The sequence below is a fragment of the Panthera leo genome, chromosome B3 (genome assembly GCF_018350215.1).
Source record: "Panthera leo isolate Ple1 chromosome B3, P.leo_Ple1_pat1.1, whole genome shotgun sequence".
NCBI classification, from domain to species: domain Eukaryota; kingdom Metazoa; phylum Chordata; class Mammalia; order Carnivora; family Felidae; genus Panthera; species Panthera leo.
The window spans coordinates 68,709,277-68,730,478 of NC_056684.1; the positions used below are offsets into that span (position 1 = coordinate 68,709,277).

Sequence of the window (21,202 nt, forward strand, 5' to 3'; positions counted from 1 at the left end):
TTCTTTTTAGGAGTAGCTCTGAGAATGAAGCCTGTGACAGAGGATTTTGGACAATGCAATGATTCTCCATTTATCTGTTGCAGAGAAGTAGAAGTAGAACTCAGAAACCACATTTCAAGTGCATATCTGCCAACCAGTTTGATTCTAAGATCAGCCACTGTGCCTGCCAGTAAAGGGGCAAGGAACAGGCCATGGCTTTTTTCCATTATTAAGTTATTTTAAATATCAATGTTAAGTTTTACATGCACATGCATTTTTATAATCGGTGGCAGGGGTTCGGGGCAGGGGGGGATCCCATACAGATTGAGAAGTTCTGAAGCTCATAGAAAGTTTGAAAACCAAAATAAATAGAAGTAGGAGAATCATCATGGTCCATCTCACTGTCCAAAGAGAACTTCAGATATCATTTTGGTGTAATTCCTTTTAGCCTGGTTGCCAGACATTTAAGTTTTGTGTACCTGTTACTTGTGCTGTTTTGCATATGTTCCATGCTATTACACACTCTGGATAAATACTCTTAATGGTAACATATTTCATAAAATGAAGGACCAAAGTTTATTAACTTTTCCGTTATTGTTGGTTGTAGACGTTCCATTTATATTGTCTCCAATTTAAAAGTTTCTCAGTATCTTTGAACTAAAGCATATTAAATATGTTTGAAATATTAATTTCAAACTTATATCTGTTGCATATAGTCCTATAAGTTAAATCACTGGGTCACCAGAGAAGAACATCTTTGAGATTTTAAATATACTATTAAAAGTATATCTCAAATGTGTTATACCATTGAATACAGTAAATGAGCCCTTTATACAGTAGTTCAGTATTGAAATTGACAACTGGAAGCCAACTAGTGGTGAGATGCCAAGACCTGATAGAAGAGTATGACTTCACTAGCATCTGCTCTTGTTTCACAGTATCTAACATGTTTGACCACATCAAGATCCCAGACAGATAAACTTGCCTTTGATGTAGGTCTACGGGAACATGCCACAGGTAAGTCAACGTTCCCAGATCTCCTGTTCACTTGGGTCTTGGGCTAAGGGCTTTTGAGAAGGATACTGAATAATAAGTTCTTCATTGGGGATTCCAAACCAAGCAACCAGTGGGGTCAAGAAATAGGTCTGATAAAATTTAGGGGAATAAGAAAGAAACAACGTGTGATGGAGACATAGTAACTAAGAATGAAGGACAACATAATGCTTTCGCCACAGTCACATACTTTGGGAAACATTGGCTTGTGTTTTGTTGTGTTTTGAGGTCAGTCAAAAATGCTGACAGTCAGGAGGTGGATGCTAAGAAAGGTGGTGACCATGATGCAGATTCTCCCTGGAAACCAGAAATGAAGAAGAGAGGACCAACATAACTATACATACTTAATAGTTACGGTGTCACAGAAGGGTCTGACTTGCTGTGGGTTATTCCATAGACCAGTGGAGCAGTGGGATAGAAGTTGAAAGGAAACACATTTCACCTCAATGAAAAAAACTACTTTGCCATATCTGCAATTATCCAGCAACATAGCAGCTGGCCCTGGGATGTAGGGTGCTCAGTGTGGCTGGAGATATTCATAGGTAATATGACCATCCTTCAAGGACAATGTATATGGAATATCTGCTCCACTTACAGGTTGGGCTATGTATCAATCAGGATTCTTGGTTGCAAATGGCAGAAATTACTTCAGGTTAGCTCAAACTGAATGAGAATTTGCTGGAAGAAGGTTGGGTAGAACCTGCTCTAAAGCAGAAACCCCAGGCCTGGAAAAAGGATAGGAACAAAGGCCAGAGAAGAGAAAACATCCTAGGTCACACTGCAGGAAGAGTCTAATTTGAATACAATCTTTCATACCATGACAGGAAGTTCCATTGTTGGGTAGCCAAAGGGCAAAATTACATGTTGTTCCAAAATTGTGTCAGTTCATAAGGGAATGATCCAGATTGTCTGATTTTACAGATCTAGGGGGAAAAAAATGAAGTTTTAACGATGTGTGCCTGCCATCTCTGCATTGTGCTCAGGGATATCTGAGAATTCCTGAGGAGAAGCCCTGCCTCTCCACTTCTTCTCATTTTTGTACAAAGCACAAGAGTGGGCTCCATGATGCTTTTTCTCTTAAAATGAGATTATACTTGCATTTGATTTGAGGTTGCTTTGTTTTCAGCTAAAGTGTTATTCTTAAAATATAATTTCCTCTAAGGTATTGTCCACCTTTGCTGATAATTACAAAATCAGTGAAATGCCACACTCACTGATTGTAAGTTGGCCACTATATATAAACCAGCTGTCAGTCTTAGAGCATGTAATGGGAAAAGTCCTATACGTTCATTCTGCTGACAGTGGTAGAATAACTTTAGGCTTTTTGAGAGAATCGTTTGCTTTATTTTCTGTGACCCAATCGCTCATTCATTTCAAACTGTTCTATAGAACTGAAACTTTCCCCTCATGGGATTCAATCATATTGGCTGTTCTATCAGTGTCCTCTTATAGAAACATCCACCGTCATCTAGGAGATGTCCTTGGCCTCTCTCCTAGATTCCATGTTTCCTGGATCTCATGTTTTTCTCCCTCATTGGTTTACCACGTCACTTTGGTGGAGCCCATTATCCAGTAGCTTTTACAGAAAAGATCCATGGGAGGTAAATCATCAACTAAGAAGTTTAAATCATGCTTCACAAGTAATTCATAGTATTCTACATTGGAAATAAATTTTTCCTCTGCATCTTGAAGGCTTTCTTCATTTTCTTCTAGCTTAAGGCCTGGCTACTGAGATACCTACATTCAGATTCTCAATCCTTTGTGTATGACCTGTTTATATTTTCTGAGCGCTACTTAAATCTTCTCTTTTGCCCTTCTGTCTAAAATTCCACAGTGATGTGTTTGGGCATGGATCCTTTTTGTTCCAAGTCTCACAAGAATGGACCCTTTTGTGAGTCTCTCTTCACTGTGGTAGGGACTCTGTGGGCTTTTTCAGTCTGAATGCTTGCCTTCCAGCTTTGGGGAATGTTTAATACTATTTCTTCATTAATTCCTCACTTTGTTTTCTCTGTTCCTGCTTTCTGAAAATCTGGTAGATTGGTTTTCTGATTATCTCTTTACTCCTATTTCTAATGTTTCTCTTCATTCTTTTTTTTAAAAACGTTCAAACATTTATTATTGAGAGACAGAGACAGAGCATGCACAGGGGAGGGGTAGAGAGGGGGAGACACAGAATCTGAAGCAGGCTCCAGACTCTGAGCAGTCAGCACAGAGCCCAACACGGGGCCCAAACTCGTGAACCACGAGATCATGACCTGAGCCAAAGTCGGATGCTTAACTGACTGAGCCACCCAGGTGCCCCTCTCTTCATTATTTTTGGGAGAGTTTTTCAACTTTATCCTAAAAGTCTCTTGTTTCTTTCTCTCTCTTTCAAGATACAAGGGTTTTTCTCCAAAGGGATCATTCCTGGACACTTTCATTGCCATTTCATGAATGACACTTTTTCTTATCTGATATGATTAATTATATGAATTTTTAAAAGTTTTCTTTGACTCTCCATAATCTTTGTTTTCTCCAAGTCCCTTTGCCCAGTGTTTATTTTGTTCTTCTCATTCATGTTAGTGACTTGGCTCAGATGTCAGGTGATCCTTGGTGTCCTTTCATGTTTAGGTCAAGGCAGTAAAGCTGACCGGAAGCCCTGAATGTGTGGCTGTGGCTTGCCATCTGTTAAGCCTTACTTTTGGGTAATTGGTCAAGGATTACGCATTTCACTGGAGATGCCCAGACAATAGTATTTTTTATCTTGGGTGGTTGGGCTTCCCTAAAGAGGAATCCTTGGATTTGAGGTGAGGAGAAGACTTAGGATCACAGCTGGTGTATGAGGAATAGAGGCCCAGGGAAAGGAGCTGGGGCTTTACTAATCAGGGCATAAAATGTTAACGATTCTCTATTTTTAGCAATAGTTTTTACTTTCTTGTTTGACAGTGCTTGATATTACAAAACCGTAACTTTGATGGTTGGTCATTGCATGGATTTAACTCTTAATCTTCTGTAGGGTAGAGAAGGAGGGGTCATCTGGCTGTGCTGGGTATAGAGAAGGATGCCAGGTGATAAAAGTTCCTTTATAGCTTTTAGCCAATTCTCCTGCTTTCAAGCCCATCTTCTGTTGCTACCTTCGCAAGTAACTTATCTCCCATTCCAGAGACTTCCTGAGAAATTCAAAGTAGGGATGACCTTATTTCTTGAGATCAACTTCTCCCTTTTCTTACTTAAGGACTTGGGTGTTAGCTTGTCTATGCTGAAAGCATCTGTCTGCTTTCCTTTTGCCAAATTGTCCATTTTCCTTCTTTGCTATGAACTTCTCACCTATTGTCTGAGTCTTTGTAGATTCAGGCCTTTTGAAAATCTCTGATGTTTTAAGTAGAATTACTCACGTTTCAGTAGAATTTCAGGGAGAGTATGGCAAAAAATAAAAGTGTGTAAGTAGCCAGTAGACCCATGAAGTCAGTTCTTAAAGATTTGTAAGTACCTATGATGAAAACATTTTTCTATATGTATTAAAAATACTCAAAAGCGGGGCGCCTGGGTGGCGCAGTCGGTTAAGCGTCCGACTTCAGCCAGGTCACGATCTCGCGGTCCGTGAGTTCGAGCCCCGCGTCAGGCTCTGGGCTGATGGCTCGGAGCCTGGAGCCTGTTTCCGATTCTGTGTCTCCCTCTCTCTCTGCCCCTCCCCCGTTCATGCTCTGTCTCTCTCTGTCCCAAAAATAAATAAAAAACGTTGAAAAAAAAATTAAAAAAAAAAAAAATACTCAAAAGCTTCTGTAGTTTCTGGATTCCAATACTCTCTCCCAAACTCTGTTTTCCTGTCACTGGAAAAAATGAAAATGATAAGACAGTCGAGCAGGTATGGGGCTAAATAGAAACTGAGGTCTGGAGTTTGCACATGTGTGCTTGAGGGATTGTTCTCAGGAGAAAGGAGAATGAGGGACTGACTTAGGGACACTGGTTTCCATGAAGCAATGACTAACTCAAGGAGCATTTATGTAGGAGAAGCCTGTTGGTGGACCATACATCCTGCTTCCAAACAGAGATCCGAGGGAGAGAAAGTTCGAATTGGTGATGACCTCATCCTCGTCAGCGTGTCCTCTGAAAGATACCTTGTAAGTACTTCCTACCAGGCATCTTTTCATTTCTAGAATATTTTCCTTTAGGAAGTAATGGCCAAGGCGAACTGAGCCACAATAGGATGGGTAGGTTAAACTTGTACGTGGTGTACTGGAGAGGTGGTTGGATTCTCTCCTTTGTCACATTCTCATGGGGCCTGGAATTTAACTGTTAGTTATCCTTTCAGAGTAAGATACTGGGCCCATCGAACTCTGCCAAAATGCCCTGAGCACTTTCTGAGAAAACCAACGTGAGCTACTATTACTCTGAATTTCTCACATGGTTTAGTTCTTGTCCAGTGAACCAGCCAAAAAGAATAGGATCTAGGAAAATAAGCTTATGTTGGAGGAATGGAGAATTTAAAATGCTTTCGGCAAATGGGATGTCACAGTGGTTGAAAGATGACGGTGAGATTTTGCACCTGGGGATGAGTGTTAGGCTCCCTCGGGTGTCTGAATATCAGAGAAGTGTCTAGAGATAAGTTTTTAAGCTTCTCAGCACCCGTCTTGCCAGCAGATTTTACTTTGCCTAGAACAAATGCTGGAGTAATTGTTCCCATTTGTGAATTCTCTTCTCCCAGCAAGAACAGACATTGTATGACTTCCTGTTGAATCGGGGATCCAGCTGAGGGGATGAAGTCAACACTTGTCTGCCTCCTCTGTGGCAGAAAACTTCCTCTTCCCTGAAGGAAGTGTCCCCCTTTGAAGCATGCTTCTGGATTGGGTGTAGCAGTCTCCCACAGGCTATGCAGAAAGAGCCTGATGACAGTGAGATTCTTTAACTCAATCCTTGCGGTTTTAGGTGAGCTGCTTCTGCCAGGACCAGGCCGGTTATTTAAAGGATGTCTCATTTCTGTTTCTGCTGCAGCATCTCTCCGTATCAAATGGGAACATACAAGTGGATGCCTCTTTTATGCAAACACTCTGGAATGTACATCCCACGTGCTCAGGAAGTAGCATCGAAGAAGGTGTGCTTTTTTTAATATGCATTCAGCCCTCAGCTTCCAGTCTGTCTTGAGCTGTATATATTGACATTTTCTGCTGCTTCCCAGCTCCTACCTAATGCCTTGCTGCACAGCTAGCATTATTTTAGTCCACCTGAATGTCTTTCTCTGATGTGGGTGTGGATTATTTTCTGTCCTGATTTCTGATTACATGGACATTCCTGACAACATCTTTTAATCCTTTAGAGCCCACCATTGTTTTAGTACTTATGCATGCAGGATTTGGATATGTACTTTTCCTCTCCTGCTGACTTCTCATTTTCATTTATGGTTACTAGTTATCAGTGTATAGGTCCCAGCCACTTCAGTCTTGGAAGAGATTATTTGCCAAGAAGGTGATACTGTTACTATCTCTCCAGACAGGTGGAAGAAGGACTTTCTCTATAATAAAAGTGTGTTTGGTCATTTGTTTCTACTTGTGTTTTTGCAGGGCCATTTCACAATAACAAAATGTTCTCAGTGTTTTATTCTTCCCTTGGAAGTAAGATCCTCAAAGTTTGTTCAACATATCCTATTTCTTGGAGCCGGCAAAGTCAATGCACCTTTCAAGTTACAGAATTAATATACTGGCCTTACCTTATCCATGGGTAGTATTGCAGCTGAGCAGAATAATCAAATGCCAGTGACCCTGTAGGTTATCATATTACATTTTGGCACCTTACAGCAAGATCAGAATTTTAAAGAGATACTCCTACCGTGGCTTTAATCCGATTTTTAATCTTGAGCCCAGTAGTTTCAAACTGGGAATGCCCTTCTATGATGACATGTTTGAAAATAGAGGGAAACCTAAGGGTGTCAAGGCAATGCTCCAGTTTTAGAAGGCATCGTGTTGTAGCCGAATAGTCAGGAAATGACAGATTTTTAACTCTGTCCGCAACTCGTGGAAGGCTTTAAAAAGGCAGGCTATGCTTAGCCCTCTTCTTTTACAACGAAACTAACTCACCACCCTGAGTCTGTTGTTAATGCCTTTCTGTAAGAAATCAAGAAACTGGGGTTCAGTCTTCTTGAAGGAAGAGTCTTGACTGACTCTTCTCCATATTTTTTGTTTTCACTGGAGGAATAAAATTATTTCCCGGTCCCAACAGACAACTTGTGGAGATTAATTAAGGAGTGTTTGCAAATCACATAATAAAGGTCCTTATCGAAGTTTTGAGTGCCCTTGTAATTTAGCCTGGAAAGCTCATCACCTGAGTCATCTGGCCCTGCAGAAAATGCCCTCTCAGCATCCCCTGGTGAGAAGCCCACTTCAGCCCTGAGAGCATAAGTGATCCTCCTCATGACCCTTCTTTCCTGAATATTGCCCTCATAGATTTCAATTAGGAAGAGCCATAATGCACCAGCACTTGGCGATTTTCTGTGTGAATAGAATATTGATTGGAGGAGCCTGAGGACTGCAAAGGATAGATCCAAATGGGGCGTGGCCTCACCATCATGAGATGACCGAGAGGTTAATCAAGAGCATGATCATGGAAGATTTTAATTTTTTGAAATAAATTGGCTGTTAAGATTTACCCTACAGTATATCATGAATCATTTTAATGCAAAAGAGGTTGTACAAGTAAAACTCTTAGTATAGTAAGGTAGAGGAAAATTGGGGAAGGATTTGTGAATATTCAAGGAAAGTTTAAGAAGAACTTGCCACGCCTGGTTAAAAAAAAGTTAACAATGGAATATCACACTGTCCCTGTACAAAATACGTTGATAAACAGCCCTTTCTCCTTTGGCATGTTTCTCTTTCTTACTGTTAATTCAACACCCAGAATACTTCGGTAGTCCCTAGATGATATAGCTGTGTGATTTTTTTTTTTGTAAGTCCTGATGCAGACATTGAACATATATTAAGTCCATATGTCTCCTGAGATCAGACTGGCCTAGAGAATTTTTTTTACCCAAAGTGATAACAAACTTACAAATTTTGCTTTCTTCGTACAAGTAGACCTCAGACTAGAGTCCTGCTCCTAGTATGTTTTTTGAATTAAGGCTCAGAATTTATTTGAACACTAATGGGTCATCATGCACTTGAAGCTCATTGTTTCCCATACATCTTGGAACTCTGTGGCTATTGAGATTCCTTATGCTGAAAGCTAAGTGCTTATCGGTAGTGGCTCACCCACTGTGGGATACTGGAATGTCATTTTGCCACCCCTTGGTGCTGTGGGATGGGCATCCAGATTTTATCTGTGTCTGTCAAATGCATTCGAAAGCCAGCTTCCCCTAAGACAGCTCTTTTTTTATATATATGTTTTTTTTAATATATGAAATTTATTGTCAAATTGGTTTCCATACAACACCCAGTGCTCATCCCAAACGATGCCCTCTTCAATACCCATCACCTACCCTCCCCTCCCTCCCACCCCCCCCCCCCCCCATCAACCCTCAGTTTGTTCTCAGTTTTTAAGAGTCTCTTATGCTTTGGCTCTCTCCCACTCTAACCTTTTTTTTTTTTCCTTCCCCTCCCCCATGGGTTTCTGTTAAGTTTCTCAGGATCCACATAAGAGTGAAACCATATGGTATCTGTCTTTCTCTGTATGGCTTATTTCACTTAGCATCACACTCTCCAGTTCCATCCACGTTGCTACAAAGGGCCATATTTCATTCTTTCTCATTGCCACGTAGTACTCCATTGTGTATATAAACCACAATTTCTTTATCCATTCATCAGTTGATGGACATTTAGGCTCTTTCCACAATTTGGCTATTGTTGAGAGTGCTGCTATAAATATTTGGTACAAGTGCTCCTATGCATCAGTATTCCTGTATCGCTTGGGTAAATTCCTAGCAGTGCTACTGCTGGGTCATAGGGTAGGTCTATTTTTAATTTTCTGAGGAACCTCCACACTGTTTTCCAAAGCGGCTGCACCAGTTTGCATTCCCACCAACAGTGCAAGAGGGTTCCCGTTTCTCCACATCCTCTCCAGCATCTATAGTCTCCTGATTTCTTCATTTTGGCCACTCTGACTGGTGTGAGGTGCTATCTGAGTGTGGTTTTGATTTGTATTTCCCTGATGAGGAGCGATGTTGAGCATCTTTTCATGTGCCTGTTGGCCATCTGGATGTCTTCTTTAGAGAAGACGACAGCTCTTAGTAACAGTTTGCTGATCTCCTTCCCAGCTTCCTCTTTATTCCCCATGGCTGCAATTTGATTGGGATTTTGCCACAAAACGGACACATCAAGATTGTAAGAGCTTATCCAGGAATTTTGTGTTGGATGTATTTTCATCCTAAGCAACTAGAAAATCCTTCCCTTCCTAATACTAGCAACATAATTTTCCTTGTAATGATGTGAATCGACACTTTTCACCCTACATTTTGATGTTGGACTTGCTCATCTCTGAAATTCTATTTAACTTTTGATGTTAGAATTGTTTTGACTTTCTTGGGGCGCCTGGGTGGCTCAGTTGGTTGAGCCTCCGACTCTCTTGATTTTGGCTTGGGTCATCATGCCAGGGTTGTGGGATCGAGCCCCACATGGGGTTCTGTGCTGTGTGTGGAGCCTATTTGGGAGTCTCTGTCTCTGTCTCTCTCTCTCTCTCTCTCTCTCTCTCTCTCTCTGTGTCTGTCTGTGTCTCTCTCTCTGTCTCTCTCTCTCTCTCAAATAAAACAAAGAATTTTGACTTTGTTGTCTTTCCTTCCTGAGGCCAGAATTCATGGAATCTGCCATTTTCCAAATGCTTCTTTCTTGGTGTTTTCTATAACTGACTCAATGCTGTGTGAATTTATCCTTTTTAAACCTGGTGTTCTCATTATTAAATTTCCCGTCAGCTCATAGTAGAATATAATTCTCTCACAGGTTACCTACTTGGTGGGCATGTAGTACGTCTCTTCCATGGTCATGATGAGTGTTTGACGATACCATCTACAGACCAGAATGACTCCCAGCACAGGTAAGCCGATAGCATCATCCTTTTCCTAGGTGTTTCAGTCTCGGGTGACTCAGACTAATCCACAGATGAATTCTGTAAGCCTTGGTCAGTGGACATCAACTGTACCCAGACGTGGTATTGTAAAACAGGAATGGCAGTGCCCTGGAGCTCAAGCACAGGAGTACCTGGCCACACCTGTTGCTTCTTAGGCAAGCAGTTCTGTAATGCTTCCCAGTGCCTTCATTTTCTTTAAGTGCTTCTCTGAGGAGTTTCTGGTAGCATTCGTTGTAGATTGAAGCACCCACTAATCTTTCTAGTGAGTTTGTGCGCTTAACTCATTCACTGGGCGCTTCAAAGGCAGATCATCTCTCTTTTTCCCCTCTCAGGTGCTAAGTAATTGAGGTGGAGTTTGGTGATTTCATTTTGCTTATTACTAAATAGGATTGGAGAAACCAAATAACAGTATCCAACAGGAGCTAGATTTAGCAGGGATGGTGCCAAGGGACACATGTAGATGACACTTCTGAGGGTGATGCTTTCTGTGATCCTCTGCTTAACTCCTCAACAAATTCTTTTCAAAAATTCAAAACCAGGAGATAGACGATACTAATCCAGGTCTTAAATTCATTCTGCAGTGTCCCTTGGTAGCCTGTTGATCACCAAAGGAACAGAGTCCAAAAAGCTTGACCCCTGTAACTATAGAAACGTGGTAAATAATTAAAAAATAAAATTGGATCCAAATTAGGTGGAATTTGTGACAGCAGTGGGTGATCTCCCAGTGGTAATACATTCTATGTTTTTGTGAATTGCCTGTGGGAACCTTGTTAACTGCATTTCTTTTACTTCATTTGACACATGGGATCAAGTCCTCACAACTAAGAGATCCTCTAGCTCAGGCTCCTGCCAAAGGTCACTTACCGGCTGCTTTCAGGTGGCAGCTTAGAAGCCAGGCTGCTGACACTCCCACCAGTGCTTGTTCCTGATCCGATGAACTATAAAAGGACCTTCAGGAGCAGAGCAGTGTGCTCAAACATGTTAATGTGTGTCTTAGAAACCATGCATTGGCAGTATGTATCCCTATTGTGCTGAATCCCTTCCTACTTGCTCTGTCCTCTGAATAGCTCTCCATGGGAACCAGATGTGACCCAGAACACTGTCTAGGACGCATAAAGTACAGACCTGTGGCAAGTGGCTAATTAATTCACTGACTTCCTCCCTGGCATTGGTCCAGTTAACTGACAGTTATCTCTGAGATACGGTGTTAGGCTGACCTAATTTCCTTAGAATTAAGGATTCCCTACCCTAAATAATGTCATGTGATTCTATGCAATGGTGATTTTCTTTTTCTTGATTTTAAATGGTAAAATGATGCAATAGCCCAGGTACTATCTTTTAAATATTCTGCACTAAAGGGAAGATTTGCAGGTGGGTAAAGACCTGAAATTTTAGGAATTTTGCAGTCAGCTACCTCTAAGGTGGAATACATCTGAACTCATTCTTTCTTCCTATTCCAGTTCTTCTTGAAAGGGAATTTGGAAAAAAAGAAATGATAACCTTGTGCATGACCCTTGACCTGCCCTCCCCCCCGCCCACCAACCCCCAACACACACACATTAAATTTGAACCAAATTAGTAGCAGCCTGGGCAGAAACTCTGCTTGGAGAAGCCCACCTTTTGGTGGCCATTCCTGGCGAGTACTTTAACAAGAGCCTGATGAAAAGGAAAGACTGTACAAATATTTGAAAGGAGGTGCTGGGAAGAGTGAAACAGATGGAGAGGAATTTCCCAAATGGCATCCTGAAGCAGGCATGCATGCCATCATTGAAATAAGACAAAGGTGACCTTCCCTTGGTTGAGGATTCTACAGGATCTAATACGTATTTGGGGGGGGGGGGGAGATTTTACAGGTAAAATAGCCTTATCCCTTTCCTTCATAAGGAAGCATGAAGGGGTGAGTAAGCAGCTATTCATTATACTACAACCTGAGATTCTGTGTCAGCGGGTCTCAATCAAAAGAGGATGCAACCTCGTCATTGTCTTGTGGTGTCAGGAAAATCCTCAGAACTGGCCAGGATGGCCAGGAATACTGAAATCTGGGAGACAACAAAGGAATAGGGAATCAAGAATTCACTAAAAGACACCAGCAGCCATGAAGGCGTGCAGGTGATTCCAGAGTGAGGGTGCTGACTTTAGAGAGGAAATCATTTCTATTCCTTCTAAAGCCTGAAAGCACCAGGCCGGGTAGAGTAACAATCTAGCATTCTGAGATCTGGTCTTTGGCTGTGCCTCTGGCTTGTCAAGCACCCTGGGGTAAGTCACTTAACCTGTTAAAGCTGAGGCTAAGCTGTCAGCCAAGCTTTCAAAGTGCCTCAGCTCACCACCCACTCTACACTTCTCCTTGGGTAATTGTCTTATAGAACAAGAACAGGTTGTTTCAACCTCTGTAACCTTACAAGATTAAATGGAGCAGGCTGCCCTCAAGTTTCCCAGGTGGGAGGGACTAACCTTCCAGAATTCTTCAGATGTCAGAGGGAGAGAATTCTGTAACCCTGTGACCTGGGGTGAGCTGCTCCCACCCTCTTCACCCGAGAGACACTTCCAGTCCTGAGTGGGGAGACACATAAATGAAAACCTCAGCAAGTGTGGGTGAGTAGGAGGTCAGCGCAATGCCATTACCATTCTAGGCTTGGCACAGAGACACCTGGGCAGTTAGAGCTCTCAAGTCACACAGGATTTCTTTCTTAATATTTACTGTGTGTTTCCTGATTCCATATACATTTGGACAAGGTTTAGAATGTGTTCTATAATCCCACCACCCAGAGGCAACCACTATTAACATAACATTTCAGTGTTTCTGTGCCATGTAATGTGTTATTCTATATTTGACATAAATATCTGTATTTAAAAAATTTTTTTAAGTTTATTTGAAGAGAGAGTACACAAGTGAGGGAGGAATGGAGAGAGAGGGAAAAAGAGAATTCCAAGCAGGCTCTGCACTGAAAGTGCAGAGCCCGAGGTGGGGTTCGAACTCACGAGTCATGAGATCATGACCTGAACCGAAATCAAGACTTGGATGCTTAACCGACTGAGCCACCCAGACACCCGTATAACATCTGTATTTAAACAAAATTTGGATGGGGCCGCCTGGGTGGCTCAGTCGGTTAAGCGTACAACTTCAGCTTAGGTCGTGATCTCACGGTTCGTGAGTTCAAGCCCCATGTTGGGCTCTGTGCTGACAGCTCAGAGCCTGGAGCCTGCTTCAGATTCTCTGTCTCTGTCTCTGTCTCTGTCTCTCTCTCTCTCTCTCTTTCCCTCTCCCCCTCATGCTCTATGTCTCTCTCAAAAATAAATAATTTTTTTTTAATTTTGGATAAATTCATCTATGAATATTTTTGTGCATGTCCTTTACTTTAAAAAACACATTACCTTTTCACAACCTTTCTGTGACTAAAGTCCTGAATCAGGCTCATTTTATAGATAACAAAGCTCCGTACAGAGCTGTGAAGGGACTTGACAAGGTCACACACCTAAGAGAGTCAGACGGAGGTCTGCCCAACTCCCAAGCCACTATTTTCAACCAACTCATAATGATGTTACTTATTCAGATAAAAAAATAATAATTGCCCATTTTCTCCTCATCTCTACTGATTACCTATTGTCTCAAAATCTAGATCAAGATCCTCGGGGAGCTTGAGTGATTCAGTTGTAGTATAGAGAAACCTTCTGTGGTGGAGGTGGGATTTTAAATTAGTGCAGTTAAATGCAATTAAACGACCAGTCTTGATCTAAGGTCACAAGATTCTCAAAAAGAGCCTGGATTCAGTATACCAGGTAATCTGGGACCACTATTCATGAGACATACTCTTCAACAAGGATAGTTAACTTAAATGGATAGGTTGGTCCCTATTGTATGGCTTGAAAAATAGAGTTTACTGATCATCAGATAAATATCAAGCAAACCCAAATCAAGGGACATTTTGCAGAATACCTGACCACTACTCCTCAAAATTGTCAAAGTCATGGAAAATAAGGAGGGACTAAGAACAGGCCAGAGGAAACAAGGGAGACAGGACAGCTAAATGCATTGTGGTATTCCTGGATTGGATCCTGGAACGGGAAAATAAATATTAATGGAAAAACTGCTGAAATCCAAGGCAAGCCTTGATTAGCTAGCGATGACATAGCAATGTTGGTTTGTTAGTTTTTACAAATGTAGCATATACATTTATGTGTAGTATAGATAACATTAGGAGACAGTGAAACTATACACCTCTTTCTACTGTCTTTGCAACTTTTGTAAACCTAAAATTGCTCCAAAATAAAAAACTTTATTTAAAAATACATCAAAAGATTATCTTTAATAGAGAAAAGGAGACAACAGCACAGTGATAAAATTATGGACACTATAGCAATTGAGCATAAAGCTTTGTTCTGGACTTCCTAGAATAATGGAAGTGAATTCATACTGTACTGTATATATGTTTTAAAAGTACAAATACATTTTTTAAGAGATGGAAAACTACATCAAAGAGCTTAACCTAAAAGAATTGGAGCATTTGGTATCTGTTCTGATGGTTATGTGAGTGATTAGGCTATTTTGACTGTGCAAATGGAGACGTTCCTTTTCATCATACCCCTGACGGTCCATGAGTGTCCATTATCTGCTGTGGTGAGCAGTTCCCTCCCCCATAGCACCTTTTTTCCCTCCTAAGAGGTTGAGACTGGGAAATTGTTCTTCTCTTTGACTCAGCTTTTAGTTTTGCTGACTCTACGAGGGCTTAGAAAAGCGGCAGGGTTTGAAAAATCTCTGCCGGAGCTGTCCCCTCCCCGGGTGCTGATCAGTGTCAAGCTCAGAGGAGCTAATCTCCAACTCTGCTCACAGGAGGATATTCTATGAAGCTGGGGGAGCTGGGACACGAGCCAGATCTCTGTGGAGAGTGGAACCCCTTCGGATAAGGTAATGGAGGGTTTGGGTGGTGCTCTTTTCGTGATTATTTTCTTTTCCTGTACTCTCCATTTTCTTAAATACTTCATTTGTTCCACATCACCTGGCAAACTCTCAAAAGTTCCTTGGCCCAGAGCTAAGTTTTGAAATTTTCCTGAGTTTGTTTTCAAACAACAGTAACACACACACACACACACACACACACACACACACTCTGAAGCCAGAGGACTTCGCTGCCCTGAACCCAGCCCCCAGGTCTTACTGCCCTTGCAGTGACCGGTTTATAAAAGGTGAGCTTGGATATGTCTGCTGAAAGTCATCAAAGTATTTCTCCCATTTGCTTTCTTGAACAGATTCTCTGAAACCCAGCTAGTGTTTCTCTTCTCAGTAGTATGGTTGGCTCCAGTGGAACATTAGCTTTAAATGACAGAAATAGTGGTTGTGATGGCAGGAGGTAGAGAAGACTAAAGCATCACTGCAAATGTAGCAGTGAGGAAAACCGTATTTACCTGACTTGTCAGAAACAATTTTGTACCTGGGGTGGAAAAAACAGGAGGCTGACACTTGAGCTGGGTGCCTGAGTAAAAACATGTGGTCTCCAAACATCAAAGTACAAAGCAGCATCCAGTAATCTCTGGGCTGTTATTTTGCTGAGAGGGATTGCAAGTTAGGCTAGAGATGAACTGCTTGGGATAACAGAGGAGGGAAAGGTGTTTGGTTTTCCTTGTCAGCCTTTCCCACTGGCTCCCTGCTCAGTCTCTCCCTGAATATATATTCATTGTGAAAGTCTCTCTTGTGAGGGTATATGCCTCCAAGGTAGTCTTCAAGCTAATCCGTAGAAATCAGAAGAAAATATTAGAACTTATGCACACAGATACATTTAAATTTTTTACTGAGAACAACTCTTTGGAAGTTTCTGGTTTAAAGAATACTGGTTCTAAGGATCACCCACTTGTTAGCTGGTTCAGGGCATTTGTATTCTCTCCCAGCCCTGTTAAGATGCTTGCAATAACATACTCACATTCTCAGGATATTAATTAAGCCTTGGTTCTTGCTTAATGGACTTCTTTAAAATGTCAAAATAGGTATGTATATATAGTTTCAGTTAAGGTTGTTTATTTCCCCAGAGGTATAACCATGAGATTTTATTCTAACTTAAAAGATAATGAGCTCAGTTGTTCAGTAGATAAGTGCTCCCCAAATACTTACGGTGACTTTTGTTGAATGCCAACATTTTGATGTAGGTCCATCGAAAGGTTTCCACTCAAACACGAGGTCTCTCTTACCTTAATCATCTAACCTTGCTTTATTTTTTTCCACAAAATGTATCCCCTTCTAACACAAATACATACACACACACACACACACACACGCACGCACGCTTCTTTATTCTCTGCCTCTCCCTGGCAAGTGTAAACTGCACAAATATTTTTACTATTTCTCTTAAAGATGGGATTCTTTGTGGTAGTAGAATGTTTGAGTTGAGATAGCACATCAGAGATGACTTTGTTTTCCCAGAAATGAGCTTTCCTTATAAGGTATTCTTTTCACGTGTTTTTATATATCAAGAAACTTCAGAGGAGTGAAGGAAAAATTGGAAGCCTCAGACTTCCAGTTGCATTAAATTGTTGTCTTGTCCCAAGATCATCATCATTGTTGGTGTTCTTTTTTTTTCCTTTTTTTCCCTTATTTTTATTGAAGTATAATTACCATACAATGTTATATTAGCTTCAGATGTACAATATGATTCAACAATTTTATACGTTACTGGATGCTCATTAAGGTAAGTGTATGCTTAATCCCCTTGATGTATTTTACCCATACCCACACCCACCTCCTCTCTAGGAACTACCAGTTTGTTCTGGATTTGAGAGTCTATTTTTGTCTCTTTGTTGTTGTTCATTTGTTTCTTCAATGTCACATATGAGTGAAATCATAAGGTATTTGTCTTTGGCTTATTTCACTTAGCGTTGCACCCTCTGGATCCATCCATGTTGTTGCATATGGCAAGACCTCATTTTATATAGCTAAATAATACTCCATCTTGTGTGTGTGTGTGTGTGTGTGTGTGTGTGTGTGTGTGTGTGTGTTATTAAAAAGGTATGGTGTGTGTATATATGTATGATTATAAGTACACATACTTATTCATCTGTGGATGGATACTTGGATTGCTTTCATGTCTTGGCTGTTGTAAATACTGCAATAAACATAGGGGTGCATGTATCTTTTTGAATTAGTATTTTTGTGCTCTTTGTGTTCTAGTACTTTTGTGTTCTAAGTACCCAGTAGTGTGATTACTGGATCATTGGGTAGTTCTACTTTTAATTTTCTGAGGAAACTCCATACTGTTTTCCACAGTGGTTGTACCAGTTTGCATTCCCACCAACGGTGCACAAGGATGCCTCCTCATTGGTGTTAAGAGAGGCCACAAGAGAAGTACCATGCTGAGTTGTCAGCAGACCTGAAATCCTAAAGCAAGCCAGGAGACGAGTGCTTTGTCCCTTAAGGAAGAGGGTTTAGAAGTCTGCTAGCATGTGGAAGAAAGCACAGGAGAAATATTGAAATAGACATAGTTTTGTGTAAATGCAGTTTCTTGTCTGTTTCATCTGCCCAGTTGGAGTGGCAGTAACATCAGATGGGGCCAGGCTTTCCGCCTCCGGCATCTCACCACAGGCCACTACCTGGCCTTGACAGAAGACCAAGGCCTTATACTGCAGGACCGGGCAAAGTCAGACACCAAGTCCACAGCCTTCTCTTTCCGGGCTTCCAAGGTAAGGTGTGATGAAGTCGACTTTGACATCATTTAAGAGTGAAAGCTCTGAAACTTCCAGAAAGCACTATGGCTGAAAAGAAAGTGGGCTGGAACAAGAAATTCAGCCTTCTGGTAAACACTTTCTTCTTCCATCTTTTGAATTGAGTGTATAGGGGAAGGATCACAGGAATGGGCACTATTGCTCAGAGGCTAATGAAAAATGTTGTTTAATATGTTCTAAGTTGTTTTTAATACTTGGAAACATATGCTTCAGTCCTATAAGGCAATAAGAACATGGAAGCATAAGTTTTAATGCTATATTTGTTTAAAGCAAGGCGGCAATCTCTTTCAGAAAGATGCAGAGAAGACATAATTCTGAACATGACCTCTTCTTGCAGTTATTTGTATTATACAAAGTCACCAGTACCTTCTTCATCTTTTTCCTAGGTTGTCTCTTCTCTCAGCTCTCACCCGTCCATCCCCAACCTCCATTAAAAGCAGACCCTCTGGTAGTTAGGTTAACTGCAACATGTAGCTTTGCCTTCTGATGTGTATATAGGCATCTGTTTTTTAAAGACTTCTTTCTATCCTTAACGTCTAGCTAGGTTTTAACTCTGCATAACTCAGAGCTGGATCCAGTTGGATGGTCAGAATTGCATGCTGAGCTAACTTCTGACAGAGAGTTGGATGCTCTGTCACTTTACGATTGTTCTGGAAAGATCACGCAAGCATCAGAAAGGCTGTGCACAGATGCATGCCTAGTTATCAGGGAGCCTACACCTCCTAATGAGACAGTTCAACATCTCTTTTGGGGGTTTCATCTCTAGTTTTGTTCTTTGCTCTTTTCCAGAAATAGATCTTGATTTGTGTTCCCAACATGATTCCAGGAAGGGGTGGTTGATGATTCTGTTCATGTAGGACTCGGTGTGAAGCTGACAGACGAATTTTCCATGGGCAGCTCAACTTCTCAATGAATCAAAGGAAGACAGTCTTCCACCATTGCCCTTCTTTGAAGCAGGGGGCTCAGACTCGTTTTTTCCTTCTTTTTTATGGTCCCAGAGTCTATATAGGCAGAGAACCTCTTTGGTATATAGGTTTTTCTCCCCAAATGGCCATGTATCAGAGTTAGGCTATTTCCACACCTTTATTTCAAACATTAAAATATATAAACTTCTTACCCTAAATTTTTCTCAGATATCACCTTCCATCTGCTTCTCCTTAAATGTTGTGTTGGCTCCTTGAACTTCATTCTGGTTTTCTGACCATATCTCCTTTATGTTACCTTTATTTAAGTTTTTTAGGGTTGCCAGCAAAAGAAAGATTTTAAATATAAACATATATCTATGTAGCAAAACATTTCAGGCTCCAGGAAGTTGTTTATGGCGGTGTAACTTGCTAAAAACTCAGTGAAACAAAGCAACAAAAAAAGTCCGAAGAATAGAGACAAGCGAGATCATATTCTTCCCTAAGACACAACTTGGACATGGGGTGTAGGGGGCAACAGCAGATGTGGGAAGTTAAAAAAAAAAAATCTGGGGGAAAAATGATTCATTATAGCGGATGACCAAGTAAATGCCTTTCTAAGAATGCCAGCTTGGCTTTTTCTCTCCTTGAGTGCTCTACCGTGATCCCCTCCGCCCATTCTAGATAGGCTGAGCTGGATGGATCTGTGACACTGAGGTCTTTACTGTTTCAGAAGGGGCTTTTCTTACTATAGCAGACATTCAGGTGGCCTTCCAGGCAGCTGGCAGAATCCTGTTCCAAGGGGACTCTTGCATTCCATTCCTTTCTAGGCTCAACCTTGTATAGGATGGCTTGGTGCTTTCCATGGTCTCTGGGGAGAGCCAGAAAAACTCAGAGCACCATAGAGACTCCTTCCACTTGGCACCACTTCTGGCCTGTGAGCACATTTATCCTCAAAAGGCCCATTTCTTATCTCCCCAAGTCCCTCCATTTCTCTGCACGTGGAGGCAAGCAGCTTATGGCTGAAAGTCATCGAGGTACCATGGGGACAGCCAGCCTAGCAGAGCTGGATGTAAAAGTCACCCATGAGTCACATTGTCCTATGCACTTGGCAATGTTGTTACATTTTGGTGGAGTCACTATGTTAAAGGTTTTAAATAACTCCCAGTGCAGCAGTATTTGGCCCAGCTATGTTCATTTTAACATGGAAGGAGCTGGAATTAAAATGACCTACGCTCCATGGCAGGCCAAGATACAGCTGTGCTCCTCCAGATCGGGGCTTCCTGAGGACATTGTGTGGGCAGAGCATCTGGCATCTTAGAATGTGAAGCTACACCATAAGCAGGAATGTATGGAGCACACATGGCTCTGCCATACACAATGTAAAGAACTCTTGGGAGAAGAACACTAGAAATCCCTTGATTGCTCTGGAGGCTCAATTCCTCCCTAGTAAACGTGGTTTTACCTTGCCTGGTGCAGGCTCTTCTCCCTTCAATGCACGCTCCAGTGTGCTTGCCCTCACTGGGGAGTAGTGAGGCTCCCCGCAGAAAGAGACTTTTGGCTCTGTTTCTGAATGGTGTGAGAGCCATTGAGCCATCTTGCCAGCTCTTGCCTGCTATAGGTGCTATGTGATGGAACAGATGGCAGATAGTAGTCTCAGATACCATTTCAGGATCTGGGTGGTGGCACAGGGGTTGGGGGAACTAAGTGGAAAGGCTGAGAGGTGGAGATTCTGTGTCCTTTGTGCCTTTGTGAATAGGATTAAGAGGGTAATCATCTGATCCCCTCTGTATGTTGGAGAATCTAGGAAACAGAAAAAGAGATTCCCAGGAGGGACACTCTGGGCTCATGTGTTCAGGGAAGCACTGGGTTAGCTGAGCTGTGAGTCATTTGGCACTGATGGGCTTCCCACCCCGTGTTCCTGTCTGGCTTCATTAGCCTGTGACAGCTATGACTCCTAAATTGGGGACCATGGAACAGCTGCAGGTGCATGTTAAAATCCTTAGCAGGCTGCCCTTAGGAGGAAGTGGCAGGTACCCTGTGCATCTTGTACACATGGATAGGACAGGGGTGTGACTGAGCCTTCGTGGAAGGTGCTCAAAACTAACACCTGCTGCAGTCATTGGCTCAGATGAAATCAAACCGAGGCCTTCGAGCAAGCCCTTTGAGGCATGGAGAATAATGAGCAGCATGTGATCTTGGTCAGTTTCTCTCCCTCTCCTTCAGCAGCGTGATCCAAATCAACCTGGAGGTCGGGGATGTATTGTTGCCCCTGAACTGCAGCATCACAACTTACTTTTTTTTTTTAACATTTATTTATTTTTTAACATTTATTTATTTTTGAGACAGCATGAACAGGGGAGGGTCAGAGAAAGAGGGAGACACAGAATCTGAAACAGGCTCCAGGCTCTGAGCTGTCAGCACAGAGCCCGACACGGGGCTTGAACCCATGGACCGTGAGATCATGACCTGAGCCGAAGTCGGACGCTTAACCGACTGAGCCACCCAGGCGCCCCAACAACTTACTTCTTTAATGTGGA

The 21,202-nt window shown here is 41.9% G+C and overlaps 1 protein-coding gene across 1 annotated transcript in view; it reads left to right on the forward strand.

The window, feature by feature from the left end:
• Positions 1 to 21,202, forward strand: part of RYR3 (ryanodine receptor 3) — a 526,048-nt gene that overhangs the window by 228,148 nt on the left and 276,698 nt on the right. Inside the window, exons 5-10 of the mRNA XM_042942518.1 lie at positions 918 to 996; positions 5,020 to 5,132; positions 6,004 to 6,103; positions 9,930 to 10,023; positions 14,885 to 14,959; positions 17,562 to 17,718. Of these exons, the coding sequence (XP_042798452.1) occupies positions 918 to 996; positions 5,020 to 5,132; positions 6,004 to 6,103; positions 9,930 to 10,023; positions 14,885 to 14,959; positions 17,562 to 17,718 (618 nt within the window). The remainder of the gene's footprint in view (positions 1 to 917; positions 997 to 5,019; positions 5,133 to 6,003; positions 6,104 to 9,929; positions 10,024 to 14,884; positions 14,960 to 17,561; positions 17,719 to 21,202) is intronic.